Genomic DNA, 21,464 nt, shown 5'->3' with positions numbered 1-21,464 from the left:
ATATTGTGTGAAATCATGTTGATTGCATTCAATGCGATTGCCAGCATATATTTGTTTGCCAGAATAGATGGTTGCTGATAGTACAAAGAGATATCTAAAATGCTAACAGTTATAATGATTACAGATTTCAAGGTATTTATTATAGCCTCACCTGGGCAGCTTAACAAGACCCATGAGTCTGTCAGCCTCTTTTTTATTTTAAAGTATGCCCCATTTACAAACATGGTACAATTAAGATGTAAAAATGGCTTGAGACTGAAATTTAGTTCAGAGAGATCCCAGCTGGGAAAGTGTTTTCATAATCATTTATTGGCTTAATTTAGAATCATGGTTTGCTTGAATTAAAAGAAAAAGGTTTTTTTAAAGATGTTTCTTTTGTTAATTTTTTACTCCTCCAGAACTATTTATTTTACAGAAATTATTAAGAACTGTGTTTGTCCCTTCTTCAGACCTTGTGATACTAAAAACAAATGTCACAGCCCCCCTTCTAAAAGAGTGGAGCCTTAGTTAAGAATTATCAAATAATCATACATATAGTATTCCTAATAATCATCTTGTAAGTTGTGAATCATGAGTGACCCTGATGAGCAACAAACACATCCAATTCCATATGCATATTAACAGTACCACAGAAATGTTTTGTTAGTATTATTTGTATTTATAGACTATTAAATATTCTAAACATTGTGGAGGTGGTGGCTATTATAATAATGTGATTAAAAGCAAAATAGAAAAAAAATGCCAAGATGTTTCCATTTACTCACTGTTACTTGTTCCATAAATGGACAATTCATGTTACCATCTGAGACATCTTTACCAGGTTAAATGCTAATCTCCAGATTCATCAGTTCGCTATGCTGACAGAAGAGAACAGAGCGATTAGATCCAGGCTGCAAATATCCAGGCCAGCAGAAGATGGCCACAAAGGAATACTGACAATTCTAACTCTTTGCTTCTATGGTCATACACATTTTTCTGTCATCTCTGGTAGCTCTATTCATGCTGACCTCAAATAACTAAGTTTCAGTAGATATGCTCCTCTACTTATCAATACTAATCTTTTGATCCATAGGTTTTCTTTGGAGGGTGCCATGAGAGGACCAGCGTGCCGTGCTTTCTCCCATTATGACATGGGGTTTCTGCAGATGAACAGATGAACTTCCAGGTCAACCTCAGCTCAGCAAAAATTGCTGCAATATAAATTCTGAGAAACAAATAGTAGAGCTGTGAGGCAAGCAATGACCACTGCTGAGAATTCTTATTTCATCCTCTCTTGACTTTTCCCTATCTTGGTTCCACACAATTTCACTTCTCTTTGTGAAGTGGTGAAATGGTCTGAACAAATGAGCATCATGGTATGAACTGATGAATATCGATAACTGAGAGGCTCTCCTCTCCCCTGTGGAAGTCAAGGTTCCAGGGTTGCTAGACAGTCATTCATCTTGCTTTTGACTCTGTTTCCTCCTTTCTGGCAAAATAACTGCAGCAAAGCAACAAGGATGAGAGTAGGTTCCTGGCTTCGAAATAGATTTTTTTTTTTTTTTTTGGAGGGTAGGGGCGGCTTTGGTCAGAAAACTGTTTAGCTAAGGGAATACTAAGTGTTGCAATGATCACACCTATAGAATAAACTGAAAATGTTTCTGAGGTTTGCAGCTAGATCTGGTAGCTACATGGATATTTCCTGGATGGAACATCTATAGGTTGCAGTTGAAGTATAATTCTGACCATGTTTATTCAATGAAATTAAATGAAACTTACCACTGAGTAAACAAACACAAATCCAAATTCTATAATAAAGCTTCTTCAAAAGCTAGACAGATTTCCTTGTTAAACAATTGGACAAACACCCTCTCCTCCAAAAGAAGATGCAATCAGGAATAATAACAACTGTGATAGCACAGTATTTTCTGTAAATATACCATATATTCCAAAATATAGATATTTGAAGATTGTCTTGCCTTGAAAATGAAATCAATGTTTTTAACACATGACATTCCACTGCAAACATGACCAGCCAAAGATTCAGAGTTATTCCTGGAATCTCATGTAACGGGGATTGAACTGAACAAAGAATATTTTCAACACCACACAAAGGCCAGTCAGAAAACAGCTTGGGAGAGAATAAAGTTATCCTATCCTTTCTTAGTATTTCAGAAGTTAGTGGTTTAACTCCTGGAGCAAGACAAAAGTGGAGCAAAAAAAGCATTTTGAGATAAGAGGACAGAACCTAATGGATATTTTCAGTAAGCTTAAAAGCTATGTTACCAATATAGAGCCAAGATAATGGTTTCTACCTCTACAATTCCTTGCAATGATTGTTTTGCCAATATATAGTATAAAAGAAACAAAGGCTAATAATTGCTTGTCAGCATTGACGAAGCATGACAGGCCTCAGAAATGGGAAGGGGGGAATGCCATTTCACAGCTCCATTCAATAGTAACAAGCTGAAAATACAGTGCATATTGTATACCAATGAAATCAGCTCAGGATTTGAGCAGGAAAGGACATTTGAAGGTCATATTAAACAAGCTGTTTACATCTCTCTACTTAAAAATACATTCAAGAATTTGAATCACGGAGATAATATATAGTTGCATAGAAAGAGATGTTATAAATCAGACAATAGATACAGAGTTATTTACTGTGTGACAGGTTAGACCAATTAGGTCTAAAAATATACCAGAGTTGGATGTTTAATTCAGGAGGGGGGGGAAATGTACTTGCAGATACTTCTACTCTATAAAGGAAGAGTAGGTTAATTATTGACAATGGAAGTTAGGTAGTTACACAAAGTCATGTAAACCAATATCAACCTGAATATAAGCACTTATTTATTTATTTATTTATTTATTTATTTATTTATTTATTTATTTATTTATTTTATTTTATTTGTATACCACCCTTCTCCCGAAGGACTTGATAAGAACTGGGGGAAAAAGCATCTTTTGAATAACCAAACATAACTGATATAGCGTCATATCTCAGCTGAGAATGTTTCTTCCCTGTCTTAGTGAATATTTTCCTTCATGGAAACAGACATAATGCCACAGAGTAGTCCAAAGACAGAACATAACTGGGTTGGAACACGTTTTGGATCTACCTCTCTAGGTTTGCTCAGTATAAACCTTATTTAAGCATCTGCACAGTTTATAAGGTGGCATTCCTGCACTTATAAATCAGTGATAATTAGTTGAATTTATTTGGTGGGGTTTTTTTTTTAAGAAAAGCATTATAGAACCATGATAGGACATTTCCTTACAGCTACATTAATAATGTGCTCCCTGCCTGTCCTTGAGACTTGGGGGAGGGAATTATGTCAATGGGGGGTGAGCTATTACCCCCCGTAGATAGGGCCCGCAACTTGGGGGTCCTTCTAGATTCACAGCTCTCTTTGGAAGAGCATATTGGAGCTGTGACTAGGGGGGCCTTTGCCCAGGTTCGCCTGGTGCGCCAGTTGCGGCCCTATCTAGACCGGGATGCCTTGCGCACAGTCACTCATGCGCTCGTGACCTCTCGTCTAGACTACTGTAATGCTCTCTACATGGGGCTGCCCTTGAGGTCCACCCGGAGACTCCAGCTGGTGCAGAATGCAGCCGCGCGAGTTGTCTTGGGAATCAAATTATTAAATTAAATTAAATTAAATATTAAAAATGCTGCCCCATGCTTGATCTTTCACTATGCCTCAGCAAAGAGCTACTTGTGTTGCTGCCCTCGTGGAGCACTTTCTTTATGGGCAGTGTTTAATGGATCTCCAACCACCCTTTTCCATCCTACTCATGATCATATATTATTGGGAAAGCCAACCGTTAACTGCTGTCCTAAATGAATGTTAGAATGGGGTTTGGACCTCAAACTATATATTTTTATATTTTTATTTTGCCTTACCTACTCATGGCATACTTATCATGGCAAAAAGAGAAATCACCTGGGAAATGCTGCATTCTTGTCTTACATGAATTGCTAACCCAGAATATTTGATGTTCCCTCTTTCATGCACCTCAGACTGTCCACCTGGAAGCTCTTGTGCCATGCTATCATGGGAAACACCACTGAAATGCTGTAAACTTAGAAAGACCTCAACTTCTTCTGTAGCAGATTGGCACAAAATTGGTTGTATTAGAAGGACATGTTCTTAATAATGGTTGCTGGAGTAGAATACATGGATGAGCCCATAATCAGAAAGCAAAAAATTATTTTCTCCTTAACAAACTTAGGAACAAGGCAGTTGTATAAAAGGGGGGGGGGGATGTTATGGTAAGCTTTTATAAAAATGCATCAGTGTGTCTCTGAGTATATATGAAAATTATCAAATGCTGAAATCCTATATTCATTTCTGAGGAAATACATCCCATTGCACTCATTAAGATTGGCTCTAGAAAAGACATAAATTTCTGCAGGAAGGGGGCTTTCATTTGGTTCCTCCTCCTCCTCCTCCTCCTCCTCCTCCTCCTCCTCCTCCTCCTCCTCCTCCTCCTCCTCCTCCTCCTCCTCCTCCTCCTCCTCCTCCTCCTCCTTCTTCTTCTTCTTCTTCTTCTTCTTCTTCTTCTTCTTCTTCTTCTTCTTCTTCTTCTTCTTCTTCTTCTTCTTCTTCTTCTTCTTCTTCCATATCTAGATCAAACTTTAAGCTGCCAGAATGAAAACACCTTCTTGGTTTTGTCATTGATTAAAAATAAGACATTATTGGTATATGTCTCTGGTAGTAGCTGACATACCAGCAGATGGGCCAGGCAATGTGTGCTTCCATATTCACATAGCATGTTATTAGCCACTAAGAGCCTCCACTTGAGCATATTGGTTTTACATTTATTCACTCCAACTCTTAGCTTATTCAGGGTCCTCCAAGTAATATAACGGTGGTCAGACCCTTCAGCCATGTTATTCCTTGACTGATGGTCTCCTACCTCCATCTTTTATTTCAGTTTTGTTCTTGTGTACCCTCAAGAATGATTTTTTTTTGCTATAAAGCTGTTCCTAGATCTGAGTCAGCTGGCTTGGGGCAAATGTCTGTTCAGAGGATGCTGAGGGTCATTCTCTGGCTTAGTTCTCTCGGTGTCTGCTGCAACCTCTCTCTGGATCTTATGTGGGGCAATGCCAGCAAGAAGATATATTTTCCACTTGGTATAGGTTTGACACAACCTGTCAGTAAGTGTACTGCTTCAAATTTTAGGTAACTGGAAATTTATATTAGCTTCTGGGTTCCTGTTGGTTCCATACACAGTTTTATATGGGATGAATTTTGAACATATATTTCTGGCGCATACATTGAAATTAGATGGTTCTGAAGATCTAAAAAAGGTTGTTATGCAATATAATCATTCATATTTTTATTGCTACCTTATAGATTTTCCAATCTGAATTACACTGCATAAATTTCCATTTTATTCATTATTATTTTATTGGCAACTTTGGTGAACTCTATTTCAAGTCTTTGTCCACTTTTCAATAAGCTCCCCAATGTGGTACCAACATCCTCTTTCAACACATGATTGTTCTTTCATTCACCACCATAGCTGTTCAACTCTGATGGGCTGTGATAACAGTTGTCAAGAAAAAGAGGAGAATGATTAGGGCATATGATACAGTATCTGCATGGTACATTTTTTTTTCAAAACACACGTTATTTATTAAATTTCATCCTTTATTTCAAATAGACAAAAAAGTTTCCTTTTAACAATAGGATTTTTGGTAACGTGCATGAGCACCAGGTCCACCAAACTTCTTGGACTCACAATGTCGAGGATCAGCAACTAACAGGGTCCTATCATACTGGATGAGGATATCCTTTATTTCTTTCTTAGAAGCTTCTGGTAATAAGCCACCAGTGCTTTGGAAATAGATTGCCGAATTGCGTATATCTGTGCCACATGACCGCCACCCTTCACACGGACTCTTATGTCAACTCCTGCAAAGCATTCTTTGCCCAAAAGAAGTACTGGTTCAAGCAGTTTGTATTGGAGAGTTCTGGGTTCAATCATTTCCAGAGGCCGTCCATTCACCTTAATAAGTCCGTTTCCTCTTTTGCAGTGAGCAACTGCTGTAGCAGTTTTCTTCCTGCCAAAAACCTGAACGCTCTGGAGGGGCCCCTTAGTCGGCATGGTGCCTTCGGCAAAAGCAGCAGCGAAAGAAGTCATTTCTGGGAGTAGCACTAAAACAAGTTTCCAGGATGCAGCTCTGGAACTCTGTTACAGAAAATGTATATCTAAAGTTATATTATTGCTCTACTACTACTGCTCCAGAAATCTATTTCATATTACAGTACTTAATTGTTCAGTGCCTCCACGAATCCTGAGTCATCATTTTTCCTGGCAGGAAAAAAAGGAAAAGGAAAGAGAAGAAATTTATAGAAAGAGAGGCTGTAAGAGACTGTCATTTTCCTAACTGTCCTTTTCTATTTTTGCTATCGTAATGTAATGTTGAAAATTGATAAACATATTTTAGAAGTTTTTTTCCCTTCAGAATGAAACTGAAACTGCTCCTAATCAAGCTCTAACAACACTTTTTTCCCCCTTTTGGTTGGGTTTAATTTTTTTTACTATCTTATTCTTAATAATGAAATCATTTTTTTTAAAAAAAACATCTTTACTATCATTATTATCTCAAGGTTATCGAGGATGTAAAAATAAAACATGAAATCAATAAGACAATCAAAGTGCTTTGCATAAAATGATAAGGGAAGAAACTGCCTAGATTAATTCCAGCATTTAAATGTTTGCAAAGTAGAAAAATAATTTAGCTGAGAGAAAGAAAAAGGAAAGACCTTAGAATGTTTGTTGAAAAGAGGGCTGGCTTAGTTTAGCAGTAAACCCAAGAAGCAGAGCTAAACAGGGCCTTCTTGAGTGTGCAAAAAACTTGGGGTCTAAATTTCAGGAAAAGACAGATTTCAGTTAACAAACTTTGTTTGTTTTCTAAGTATTCTGCAGCATGGAACTGCTTAGAAATTGAGAAATTGGATGATTCATGATAATGGTAATAAGGTCACTGCCCTGAAAACATCTCAGTCCTTTTCTTAGACAACAATATTTTGCAAGTTTTTTTGAATTAAATTCACAATTGCCCTTATTTGGACATCAAAGCAAATGCACATTTTTCTCTGGCTAACCTTAGTCCTTTGTGAATATGATTTCTGTGTTGTGTTCTATTTTTTTGCATCTCCTCCCATAGCTGGAGCATGGCTTACTATCTCAGATTCACCTCTTCAATATTAATCTAAATGTATTCAAGTCTAGGAATGGTGATATTGCTGCTTCAGAACATCTGCATACGTTATGATATGGTGCTATATTTGTCTGGCAATTAATGTGCCTCACTAGGAATGATACAGTTTGTAAATTATACAGGGACAAATACACACCAGTCACCCTCATTCTATAAGACTGTTGGTAGATTAGCAAAAAAATCCACCACCACCCCCCTCCAAATTAGGTGGATACTATTTTGGGCTCAGATGCAAAATATGGACCACTGCTTGGCTGGTGCAAGGAATTCTGAGCTTTAAGTTAGATATTGGGGGGTGGTTGTTTATTTAAGAAGAAAGAATGGGACATCACTGTTATCCAGTGGTGGGATTCAAATATGTGAACAATCGGTTCTCTGTGTGGATGCCGCTTCCAGAAGTCCATTCTGGGCCTGGGCAACAAAAAATTAGCTACCGGTTCTGGTGAAGTGGTGCAAACTGACTGAATCCCACCATTGCTGTTATCCTACCAGCAAGAAAACTACATGAACATGATCATTGACAGTAAATTTTGGCTTGGAGGAGAGTTGGGCATTAATTTAATTCTATTTTAACTTTTGTAGTTTTGTACTTTTATTATCTGCCCTGTTCACCGCCCTGAGTCCCTAGGGAGAAGGGCGGTATAAAAATTTAATAAAAACTAAACTAAAAACTAAGTTCTTAATCTTAGAAAGGAAACCTGAAATAAACCTGTCCTGCAAGTTGTCATGCATTGTCACAGCAAATCCAAGCAACTCCTGGGGTATGGTGAAAGAGCAATGATGTGGAAGAAGAGAGATTATTATTTATTTATTATTTATTTATTAATTTAATTTATATACCGCCCTTCTCTCAAGAGACTCAGGGCGGTGAACAGGGCAATACATAAAAATTAAATACAAAAATTAAAATTAAGATTATTAAAACATGATTAAACAATGCCCATAAATAATACAAATTTAAAATTGAAGTTATTAATAAAAATCCCAACCCGTCCCATCAGGCCAGGCCCACTTGTTTAAAGAGATGGGTTTTAAGGTCGCGCCGGAAGGAGCGGAGATCGGGCGCCATCCGGAGCTCAACCGGAAGATGGTTCCATAAATCCGGTGCACCCACAGAGAACGCTCTCCCCCTGGGGGCCACCAGTCGGCACTCTTTGACCGGCGGCACCCTGAGGAGGCCCTCTCTGTGGGAGCGTACTGGGCGAAGGGAAGTTGACGCCGGCTGCAGGTGCTCCCCAAGGTATTCTGGACCCATGCCATGAAGGGCTTTGTAGGTCATTACCAACACCTTGAACCTCACCCGGAAGACAACTGGTAACCAATGCAGCTCGCGGAGCAAAGGTGTGACACGGGAGTATCGGGAAACTCCCAATACAACTCTCGCGGCTGCATTCTGTACCAGTTGGAGCCTCCGAGTGGTCTTCAAGGGTAGCCCCATGTAGAGAGCGTTGCAGTAATCAAGACGAGAGGTCACGAGCGCATAAGTGACCGTGCGCAAGGCATCCCGGTCTAGATAGGGCCGCAACTGGCGCACCAGGCGAACCTGGGCGAATGCCCCCCTAGTCACAGCTACAATATGATCTTCTAAAGAGAGTTGTGAATCTAGGAGGACTCCCAAGTTGTGAGCCCTATCTACAGGAGATAATGACTCACCCCCCATAATGAGGGGTGGGATATCCTGAATGTCCCGAGATGCCGGTATGCACAGCCACTCCGTCTTGTCAGGGTTGAGACGAAGCCTGTTCCTCCCCATCAAGACCCGGACCGCCTCCAGGCACCGGGACATCACGTCAGGGCATCACTGGGGTGGTTTGGGGTCGAAATGAATAGTTGGGTATCATCAGCATACTGATGATACCCAACTCCAAAACCACGAATGATCTCACCCAGCGGTTTCATGTAGATGTTAAACAGAAGGGGCGAGAGGACCGACCCCTGAGGGACTCCACAAGCGAGAGGCCTCGCGGTCGACCTCTGCCCCCCTGCCAACACCGACTGCGAGCGTCCCAGGAGATAGGAGGAGAACCACTGAAAAACCGTGCCTCCCACTCCCAATCCCCTGAGACGCCGCAGCAAGATACCATGGTCGATGGTATCGAAAGCCGCTGAGAGGTCTAATAGGACTAGAACAGAGGAGTATCCTCTGTCCCGAGCCCTCCAGAGATCATTCACCAGCGCGACCAATGCCGTCTCCGTGCTGTACCCGGGTCTGAAGCCCGATTGGTACGGGTCTAGATAATCCGCTTCATCCAGGACCAGAGGGAGCTGATGCGCCACCACACTCTCAACAACCTTCGCAAGAAAGCGAAGGTTGGAGACCGGACGAAAGTTATTCAAAACAGCCGGGTCCAAGGCAGGCTTCTTGAGGAGAGGTCTCACCACCGCCTCTTTCAAGGCGGCGGGAAAACTACCCTCACTCAAAGAAGCAGATATAACCGCCTGGAACCAGCCTCGTGTCCCCTCCCGGGCTGCATAAACCAGCCAGGAAGGGCACGGGTCCAATAAACATGTGGTGGAGCTCAGCCTCCCCATGATCCTGTCCACTTCCTCCGGAGTCACAGGATCGAACTCCTCCCAGGTGACATTGACAAGATCGCTCGTGTCCTGATCGTCCGATACTGCCCAGTCGGAGTCCAAACCGGTCCGAATCCGAGCGATTTTGTCCGACAGATGTTGACTAAATTCCTCGGCACGCCCCTGCAAGGGTTCCCCACTAACCTCCTGGTTAAGGAGGGAGCGGGTCACCCTAAACAAGGCGGCCGGGCGATTATCTGCGGACGCGATGAGGGCAGCGTCGTAGTTAGATCTCGCTACCCTCATCGCTGCGAGATAAGACCTAATATGGGTTCTTAGTCGCAATCGGTCAGATTCAGATCGGCTGGACCTCCAAACGCTCTCTAGGCCCCGTCTTCGACGCTTCATCTCCCGGAGCTCCGCGGAGAACCATGAAGCCCATTGGGATCTGCGCCGGGTCAGGGGCCGCAAGGGTACAACTCGGTCAAGTGCCTCCATGGCCGTCCTTTCCCAGGCTTCCACTAAGGCATCCGCCGAGCTGTGAGCTGAGGAGGCAGGTGGGGACCCCAGCGCTGCCTGAAACCTCTCAGGGTCCATTAAGCACCTGGGGCGGAACCATCTAATTGGCTCAGCAACCCCACGGTGGGGAGTGGCAAAACGGAAGACCAGCCGCAGGTGGTGATAATCGGTCCATGACAGGGGCATAACAATTGGGGAGCCCCCACCAAGATCATCTAACCACCGACCAGATAAGAAAACCAAGTCAAGGGTGTGGCCTACCCCATGGGTCGGTCCATGAATTACCTGCGTCAGGTCCATGGCCGTCATGGAAGCCATGAACTCCCGAGCTAACTCAGATGCTCCTCCCAGGGATGGTAGATTGAAGTCTCCCAGAACCATAAGTTTGGGAAACTCAATCACCAGCCCTGAGAGGATATCGAGAAGCTCAGGCAGGGCTGCTGCTACGCGACTAGGCGAAAGGTACGCGAGCAGCAAGCCCAACTGCGCCCTAGGACCAAACCTCAATAAGAGAGATTCACACCCGACTATCTGAGGAACGGTGGCCTCCTGCGGACATAAGGTCTCCCTCATAACCACAGATTAGGACAAGGATCTGCTATTAGTGGGAAAAGAGATGGTTGAAGGAAAGAAAGAATAGGGAGGAGAAAATAAACAAGGAAAACATGGGAGGAAAACTCCACTCCAACCTTTTGAACTAATTATGAAATTTCAGTAGTTATCTATTTATCCATTTATTCCTTTTTCTATACCAATCCACTTGTCCACCTGAGACAGGTAACAGTAATAAAAAAGTTACATGCCTTGGAAATACAATCAAAAATAGAATTAAATTTAATGTTAAAATAATAGGATGGATAGATAATAATAATAATAATAATAATAATAATAATAATAATAATAATAATAATAATAATAATAATAATAATAATGATGATGATGATGATGATGATGATGAAGAAGAAGAAGAAGAAGAAGAAGAAGAAGAAGAAGAAGAAGAAGAAGAAGAAGAAGAAGAAGAAGAAGAAGAAGAAGAAGAAGTTGGAAGGGACCTTGGAGGTCATCTAGTCCAACCCCCTGCTCAGGCAGGAAACCCTATACCATTTCAGGCAAATGGCTGGCCAGTCTCTTCTTAAAAACTTCCAGTGTTGGAGCATTCACCACTTCTGGAGGCAGGGTGCTCCACTGATTAATTGTTCTAACTGTCAGGAAGTTTCTCCTTAGTTCAAGGTTGCTTTTCTCCTTGACTAGTTTCCATCCATTGCTTCTTGTCCTGCTTTCAGGTGCTTTGGAGAATAGCTTGACTCCCTCTTCTTTATGGCAGCCCCTGAGATATTGGAACACTGCTATCATGTCACCCCTCACCCTTCTCTTTGTTAAACTACACAAACCCAATTCCAGCAACCGTTCCCTATATGTTTTAGCCTCCAGTCCCCCAATCATCTTTGTTGCTCTTCTCTGTACCCTTTCTAGAGTCTCAACATCTTTTTTTACATCTGGTGACCAAAACTGGATGCAGTATTCCAGGTGTGGTCTTACCAAAGCATTGTAAAGTGGTATTTGTACTTCACTTGATCTTGATTCTATCCCTCTGTTAATGCAGCATAGCACTGTGTTGGCTTTTTTGGCAGCTGCAGCACACTGCTGGCTCATATTGAAGTGATTGTCTACTAGGACTCCGAGATAGCTCTCATAGTTACTACTATTGAGCAAGGTACCACCTATACTATATCTGTGCATTTGATTTTTCCTGCCTAAATGTAGAACCTTACTTTTTTCACCATTGAATTTCATTTTGTTAGATAGCGCTCAGTGTTCGAGTCTGTCCAGATCCTCCTGTATTTTAAGCCTATCTTCTGGAGTATTGGCTATTCCTGCCAGCTTGGTGTCATCTGCAAATTTGATGAGTTCCCCATCTATCCCCTCATCCAAATTGTTAATGAAGATGTTGAAGAGCACTGGGCCCAGAACAGAGCCCTGGGGCACCCCACTACACACTTCCTTCCATGTAGATGCAGTTCCATTGAGGACCACATGCCTGTCAGCCAGCTACAAATCCATCTGGTGGTGATGCTATCTAACCCACATTTTTCTATCTTATCAAGTAGATATTTAAACATCAGGATGGGTAGATGGATATTTGCTAGACAGATGAGAGAGAGAGAGAAAGAGAGAAGCACAGACAGTCAGATAGACAGACATCATTGCCCACCAGCTGAATAATTGACAGAGAGTAGGCTAGCCTGGCAGTACTTAGCAGAGCAAAGACAAGGATCAACTACCAAGAAAACTTTAGTATTACCAATATTAGTCTCTGATGGTTGCAGGATAGGTCTTAAAAAAATTCAAAAGGCAAGCTCATAATGGAGAACACAGCTCATCTGCAAAGTCTTATCCAAAGATATACATGGCTTTAAGCTGCTCACAGAAGAATGAAGAAAACCTTGGTGAAGGAATGAAGGATCTGTTAAGGGAAGTGAAAAAAACAACATAGATTAATCCTTTGAAAGCAGAAAGGATGAGATATTCCACTAGCCTACTTTGAATAACTTTGGTATAAGAGGAGGCAGATCTTCAAGATTTGGCACTCTTGTAATTGTTGTGCTGTTTCCTGACCTAGGCTACACTGAAAGACTAGTACCCTTGGCTAAACTATTAAAAACTCTCCACTCAAGTTCACAGCATAGATACAGGACTTGCTTCAAACTAAGACTGAGTAAGCCTTGGCCTAGAAAATCAAAGCTTTGGGGCTACTCCTTCAAATCATTCTAAAAATATCAATCATTGCTTCAGTCCACCATCAATCAATATGCTGTTGAGTCAATACTAAGTTAAAGTGGCCCCTAACTGACCTGTTTGTTCTTAGTAAGTTTGGACTTTAATTAATAACTTGATGGGACACAATCAAGAAAGCCCAAAGCTGTTGAATACACTGGGAACTTGAAAAGCTTTCCTGTAGGCAAAGGTAAACCATTTCTATATGGTACACAGAGAACAAGTTCATTCAAAAGAGATTTTAACCTGAATTCACATCCCACTGTTATATTAGCTAAGTCTAAAAACATTGGAAGATCTTGTACTATACTGGCCAGATCTTACGTAGCCCTAGGTATCCATAATAATGGATCGACTGGATTTAAATATATTTGGAGGAAGGAAAGGAAAGGAGGGAAGGAAAAGGTCCATGTCCCATTTCTATCTGCCACTCAACAGAGTGTCACTCCACCACCCTTCACATTCTGCTAAATTCTAGGCATTTATTTATTTATAATTCACAGTCAGTGCTTTTTTTTTGTCGTAGAACACACCACAATGGTGTTCTTTTTTTGATGGATTTTCCAAGTTTTAAAAGTAAAATCATTAAAACGGTGCATGCGGGCTGCTTGTGTGTCAAATCGGATGCATGCTTACTTTGTCCACACTGGTTGTGATGGCACTGCTTGGCTTGTGGCACTGCCCGGCTTGTGATTGGGCATGTAGTCGTGTGCTAAGTGCTTACTGAGCGTGGCGACCGTTATGTTTTGTTACACAACTGACATGTGTGGGTGTTAGTGTATTGACTATGTGCGAAAGGTACATAATTTCTTTATTTTAAAAAATCGTTGGTGGATTGAAATTTCTTTTTTTTTTAATTTTTAATTTATGTTAAGAACTGAATATATATTTTTTAAAAATAAAAGATTAACACAATGTGAGTTCTGGCACCTTTTTTCATACAAAAAAAGCACTGTTCACAGTGAAAATGTTTTATGTATATGGTTCCAATGTAAAGTGCTAATTGTGTAACTTATCAGTGGAACAAAATGAAACTTGAGCTCTGGTTAACAATTTACCTGGAGGTTTTTTTTAATGGATAATAGAATCTGATGTATGTCTATTCAGTAGTAACTTCTACTAATTTCAATAATGTTTATATCCCAGATGATTGGTTTGGGATTGCAAACTTAATCTGGTCATTGATGGATTTGAAGGGGAGGGTCTCCAGTGCAAAACTGACATTGATGTATCTTTTAATCTAACAGCACAACAACAAATCTTGAGGCAATCAATTTTAATGGTGTTAATAGTCCAATACAAATTATCCAACGTCTTCCTTAATTTAGGAGGTTGGCTTCATATTTCTATGGCAAAACTTATAGGATAATTATTACTGTTTCCAGCATGGATTTCCATTGTCCCATTCATGTATTATTATTGAAATAAGTGACTAATTACCTTTGATTATATTTTTTTCTGAAATTGCCACCAGAAGTTGCAGCTCTCTTCTTTCTCTGTAAATTGTTTCTATTTCGACAATTCTTTGCTCCTGGCAGTCAGTGCTCCTCCGATCTCATCACGTCTTAACCCAACTGGAACGCTGATGAATTTAGAATGTGAAACACTGTATTTCTCTCCCGAGTTAAAAATGAGAAAGCTCAAATCTTTCTATTTCAATCACAAAACTCATCCTTATGCACATCAGCTAACTCAAACGGGGCGTGGTTCCTAATGGAGACCGTTCCTATTGATGGGATTTTCCCCCTATTGATTTTAATGACAATTGGAACAGAGTCCCAATCACCTTCCAGTACATTCAATCAAGTATGAAAGGAAAAACAGGAATAGATGCTTCAGTGAAATTCCTTACAGGCAGAATGTAATAACTTTTGGAGCAAGCTCACCGAGATCTTTGTGCCTTGTAAGCAGAAAGGCATATTCCAGATATTTATAGTGCTAGCATTACTATGGCAGAAAATAAGTAGACAAATTAGAGCAATTGAAGACAATTGCTAGAAATCAAGGAAACCAAAAATTCCTTTTAAAATTATGTGCCCAGCTGTGTGTTAGTCTCAGGATTCATACTGATGTGAATACTTGAAAACCTGAGGTTTTTTGCATCTTTTCCTATAGGACATTTTGGGATTTGTTAGGGAGGTATTTATTTTTAAATAAAAAATTGCTATTCTACTTCTTATTTGAAAATTCTCAAAGGCAGTTTACTGCTGGAATAAAAATACATGGGAAAAGAAGGTAAACACAGAATAAATGGATATGATAAAAACAGGACAGAATGGATATAATAAAAATACATTTGCCCACAGACTTTTCACTGAGGAAGGCCATAATGAGATAATGAGTGCTAATAACAATCTACTGAAATACATCTGTATTGGGAGCTGGGATAAGAACTGGAGAAAGCTATTTCCATATCATTTTCATTATAGCATGGTGTCCAGATGGAAGGAAAGAAAAGAGATGTAAAGGAGACCACACTATAACTATAAGGCCCGGATTATCTAAGGGAGCACCTGCTGCCAGCGTCAATTTCCCATCGTCCTGTGCGCTCCCACAGGGAGGGCCTCCTCAGGGTACTGCCGGTCAAGGATCGCCGACGGGCGATCCACAGGGGGAGGACATTCTCTGTGGGCGCGCCTGCCCTATGGAATCAACTGCCAACGGAGTTACCCCTGCCCCTGACCTTCGTTCATTTCTCCGGGACCTAAAAACCTGGCTCTTTGAGCTATCTGGTCTGGACTGAGGGGTTTAATGTTTTTAAATTGTGATTTAATTTTTGTGGCTAGACTTAATTTAATTTATTTTAATTTATTTTAATTTTATATTGGATTGTTTTTTAAATTTTGCCTTGTAAACTGCCCTGAGTCCTTTGGGAATAGGGCGGTATATAAACCAAATAAATAAATAAATAAATAAATAAATAAATAAATAAATAAATAAATAAATAAATAAATAAATAAACAAATAAATAAATAAATCCCAATGCATTTTGAGGGGAAACCTGTTTGTCAGAGGAACAGTATAATGCAGGGGTGGGCATCCATGGCGACTTCATGACCTGTGGACTTCAACTTCCAGAATTCCTGAGCCAGCATGGATTTCTGGGAGTCGAAGGTCATGAAGGTGCCGTGGATGCCCACCCCTGGTATAATATAAACAGCCTACAAAGGATGGATTACTCTCTGGGATGAAGAAGCAGAGGGAGAATCAGTTACAATAGGTTTCCTTTACACCTCGTTTTCTATCTACTGTCTATCTTTATATGTATTCTAACCAATATGAAAGACAGGATCCCTTCTGAATACTGCAAATGACTGGAAAGATGGTCGTGCCTGAAAATGTCAGGTTTTTGCATTTCTGTTTTTGCTGGTTTGAGAATGGAGGCTGGTTGTTAAATGGTTCATATTTTACAAAGTAGTTGTATAGTCATTAATTATTACTTTTGGGGAAATTGATTTTATTCAATATATTTTTTATTGTGACTGGTGGATGGAAATTGATTTTTATAAAATATGTATTGTTTCAATGTCTATATATGCTGGTGTTCCACATCTGATATTTTTGCTAAACAGTATCATTTACATAAAGCATGTGGTCAAAATGAATCAGTTCATATAACCATCACTTGCTAGTTATCATGATGACATTTAAATCAGTATTAAGGATGCAATCCTATTAAAACTATTACTGAGAAGATACAATGCATTACTGCTTTTACTGGCTAAAAATATAATTTGCTATTTTCACACATACAGGAAACATTAACCATGACAGAACAAGTTCTAAGAATTTCCAATAGATTGAATTCTATAGAAACCCTTCACATTTTTCCAGCTAGAGTAGCTTCAATGTATGTGGGGCCTAATCCATGTCAGTTACTTAATATTTGGTTGTGTATGAATCCTACATATAATCAATTTATACCTTTTCAATAGTTTAAGAACCACTGGTTTGCACATGGCAGAACTATTGAAATTAATAATATAGGAAGCTTGCATGCAACAAGGAACTGAACTTTGCTCTCCAATCAGCTGCCAATTTCACAGTTGGCTTAACATGACAGTAAGGTCTCAGACACAAGCTGATACTCCCTTCTATCCAGTGGTGGGATTCAAATATGTGAACAACCGGTTCTGTTTGGATGCCACTTCCGGAAGTCTGTTCTGGGCCTGGGCAACAAAAAAATTAGCTACTGATTCTGCTGAAGCGGTGTGAACCGGCTGAATCCTACCACTGCTTCTAACCCATTCTTTCTTAAAATCTGCTCTGGCAAAAGAGGAAATCTGACTCTGATAAGGACTCGTAATGGTGATGAAAGTCTTCTTTAAAGCCTACTTAAGGGGTGCTCAAACTATGGAATGGGACCAAATTGCTGCAGCCAAATTGCCATGGTCAACTCACCACTATCCACTCACCATGGCCAACTCGCCATGGGACAACTTGCTGTGGGACAATTCAACAATTTATTTAAAATAATTAAAACATTATTTTCATTTTTGTCATTCACATTTTATTTTATTCCTCCTTTGGCACCCTTTCTGTAATAATTCTATTAGACTATTTCTTCAATATTAGTGTATCTCTTGTCGCATGTGAGTTATCCCATGACGAATTGGCCATGACAAGTTGTCTCCTGGGGAGTTGGCAATGGTGATTGGCTGCAGTGAGTTGTCATAGGCCCCTCAAACCAGCGGTCTTCAAACTTGGCCCTTTTATGACTTGAAGTCCAGAAGTCATAAAAGAGCCAAGTTTGAAGACCCCTGCCTCAGACTATAGGTTGAGACACTCCTCCCCAATCCCAAGAATTCATAAGCAATTTGGGGAGGGAGGAATATCACAATCATGTTGATCAACCTTGCAGAGGCAGAATGTGAATCATTGTTTCAACTTTGCCCTTCAATTTGGCATGTAATCTCCAGTGATCAGCTGAGCTACTGCAAAGTGTGGGAACCCATGTGATAATTAACACACTGGAAATATAAATGGTATACATATTTATTTCTTATCAACCCTAAGCCAAATAAATTTACTTTTATTCATTGAGGGATCTCAGAAATTCATTGATCCTTGTAGAGGAGTTGTGGCATTACAAACTCTGAGAATTCCAACACAGGCAACTTATGTAATTGGGCCTTGTAATTACCTCAGAAGAGCTGGAGAAATTATCTATTTACAGCTGCATTAGAGTTGCATGATCCATTCACATGTATTTCCATTCCAGCCAATTTCCTCATTGATTTCATTCAATTTAAATGTACATTTCTAAAACAGCAACAACAAAAAGACTTAGGAAATACATTTCCTAAAGATAGTTGTCAACACTATATTTTTAGATGAGCTATGTTTGGACATTTGGAAAGCCACTAAAACAGGAGAGCTGGATAAATGAAATAGGATTTAACCTGCATCAGCAATGGCAAAGACTGTAGCCTTACTCAGGCATTAAGTGAATTGGGAGTACCCACCATATTGACCTTTATCAGTAAGCCTGCTTCTATCAGGACTTTGCTTGCACGCAGCCAGATGTTTGAAGGCTTTTCTCCTGTAGAGATCTATGTATCCTATGCATCCACAGAAAACTGGCATCATTTGAAGAACATACAAGAGTCTTGATTGTGAACATTCACAGGGGAGAATACTCTTGAATTCTATAATGTCTGACTAGGTTTGAATCTTTCAAATATCCCTAGGAAACAGCACATTCCAAGTTATCAAGCAGATATTAATTTCTAGGACTATGAACATTTGTTCCTTAAATATCAAGTTACCTAACCAGAGAGAAACCTACAAGTTTGGGGACTCTTTGAGCAGGAATTTTCCACTTTAGTGTCTCTCTACCTAGTTGAGCTACCAAAAAACAAGGGAGTCAGATGTCCCCTTAATAGCTATATTTAGTGTGAAAATAAATAATGAATTTTGATGGAATCCTGAGATCAAGTTAATTTGAGGCTTTATATTATCCTAGATATCTTCAGAAATCTAAACATGGTGGAAAAGTGACATTGATTTGGAAAACTGCACAAAAATGCTGTGAAACTATTTGTGGGAGTCTTGGAGCACTAGATAATACAGCTTATGACATTTACAGTAGCCTCCTCTAGCATCACAATGATGAAATGAATGGAGATTTAAATAAATCAGAGCTGGAGCAAAACAAGATCCCAAGCCCATTTGACAAGTAACTTGTTTTCTCACTATCTGTCTTGATATATTAATATAAACATGCTGAGACCTTAGAGAAAGTTTATCTCTGTTAACTTTTTAAAGATCCTTTTTCACAGGAAACCTGGGAGGGGGAAAAGGGTTGATGCAAAGCAAGCCATGGAGAGCTGAGAAATGAGAAATTATCTTACACAAATTCTATGAATTACTAAGATCACTGCGGCAACATTAGCCACATGGTGATATATTAGAGCCAGCTTTTACAGTCAGTCAAAAGGACATTCAACCCTTCCACCTAAGAATGGAGTTGTTTCATCTCCCATTATCATCCTGATAATAAATTTGCTGCCTGCTCATTATGCATTTCAGCAAAAATTGTTTATCACAGGCACTGTAGAATTTAACGTGGAAGGCTGGTTTGCTGCAGTGCTAACTTCAGCCACTGAAAAAGCTTTCTTTTGTTTTGTTGTTTTGCTGCACAGGGAAGAAATTAACCATATCCCTAGACTGTGGTAAATCTTGTCAATAAATAACATTACAAGGCACAAAATCACTTTATCTGCTGGCTTTGTTGAACATGCAATGAGAAGGCCTATGATTTAATCTGCTCTAGATATTTGGAGGGGTAAATGTGTGCAGAGGGAAAGGAAGGACTCAAAACCTTTGAATTGGTTACTTATGGGTAAACAGAACCTTGTTCTCAAATAAGGACAAGTCTGATCTGATTTTGCAATTTATTAAAATCTTTATTATATATCAAGGATAGAAAGAGGTTAAACTCATGCCCTAGCTAGATCAAAATTAGACTGGCGCCATCCTGCCTGCCTGTTTCAGTGTCTTAAAACGGTCATGCATCATAAGTAAATTGTCCAGTTTAATCTAATTCTACCTGAATCTATGGGAAGAAGACTTGCAAGTAGTGAACAGTATGCTGAAAAAAAAATAGAAATATGTGAAAGTCTAATCAGATCATTTTAAAAGGAAAAGTGGTGATCACTAAAGCCAAATAAAATTAGATTGCTGTAAATTGGAGAAGACTATTAGATAAGGTCATAGTGATTCAAGGCAAAAAAAAGTATTAGTCCATTGGAAATGTCAGGAAAATTCTTTGTATCTAACCTTGGGAAATGTGATACGTGTGTAAAAAAGACAGATTTATGTCTTTGGCCTATCTGTGAAATGTAGGTGGAAAATTAACATGATATATGGAGTGTATTCCCCCGGCATTATTCTACTTTTTCATTGATTTTAGTAACCTTATATTCATGTACAGCTGTAAAATGGAGGTCAGAATTATTAAAGCTGACAGTGGTTAGTCTATGATTTGGCCATGCATGGGAGGACGAGAGCGCTAATACTCTTCTATACATGAATTATAATTCCTGGATTTCCACTACTCTATACAAGAAAAGAAAATATTAAATCTCCATGGATCCAGAGAAATGGAGCAAAATTTGCAGCTCTTATTCAGGCTGTTTTGTGCAAAACTAGCTTGCTCCAGCCTTTCAGTGTTTTTAGACAATAATGAAGTAATTGCAGCTTTTCTACCCAAGAATGTGCTTGGTTCCTTTTTATGTCATTTCAATCTTTTCCCAGAAGAGAAGTGATTACTGTCCCACATATTATACAATTCAGAATTTAAGGATATCTGTATCTCTGGGATTCGATAGTAATGACCCTTTCCAAAAAGAAAAGTTGCAGTGAAGACGGAGACGGAGTCGGTTATGTTCCTGTTTTACATATATATATATATATATATATATATATATATATATATATATATATATATATATATATATATATATATATATATATATATATATATTGTTTTCTGAGGTTTTCGCGGGTGCCTGTATGTGGATCCTTGGTTTTTCGGGTTTTTCCCCGCGTAGAATTAAAGGTGTAGGCGCAACGTTTCGACGGAATCCCATCCGTCATCATCAGGCTTCTGCTTCCTTCTTCTGGGAGAAGCATGTGGCTGTTTGTTCCTCTTTTTTAAACTGCCAGAGGGGGTGTGTTCTGTGGAGGTGTGCTCTGATTGGGTAGGGGACCAAGTGTGTTCTGATTGGGTGGGAGTGTGTTTTGAATGGTGGGTGTGTTCTGATTGGGTGGGGGTGTGTTCTGAGTGGATGGGCTGGTCTCAGCTGCCAGCTCCAGACCTGAGCTGGTGAGTTGTGCTGCTTTTGTTCGGCTTCGTGTTTGTGGTGGTGCCATGTTTTTATAGTGGGTGTCAGTTTGTTTATTGTGTGGTTTGGAGGGGTTTAAAGTGGCTGATGTT

At 39.8% G+C, this 21,464-nt stretch overlaps 1 protein-coding gene and 1 long non-coding RNA gene across 2 annotated transcripts in view; both read right to left on the bottom strand.

Annotated features, from left to right (window-relative positions):
- Positions 1-21,464, bottom strand: part of LOC310643939 — a 747,427-nt gene that overhangs the window by 589,450 nt on the left and 136,513 nt on the right. The gene's annotated exons all lie outside the window — the stretch shown is intronic.
- On the bottom strand, positions 5,621-6,121 carry LOC310632143 (small ribosomal subunit protein uS9-like). Its single transcript, XM_083349138.1, is given in 2 exon segments — positions 5,621-5,802; positions 5,805-6,121. Coding segments are annotated over 2 exon segments (426 nt in total). The 5' UTR covers positions 6,097-6,121; the 3' UTR covers positions 5,621-5,668.

Source organism: Vipera ursinii, assembly GCF_947247035.1.
Source record: "Vipera ursinii genome assembly, chromosome: 1".
Taxonomy (NCBI): domain Eukaryota; kingdom Metazoa; phylum Chordata; class Lepidosauria; order Squamata; family Viperidae; genus Vipera; species Vipera ursinii.
The sequence above is the reverse complement of the archived record's forward strand: the minus strand, read 5'-3'. Positions and strand labels throughout refer to the sequence as shown.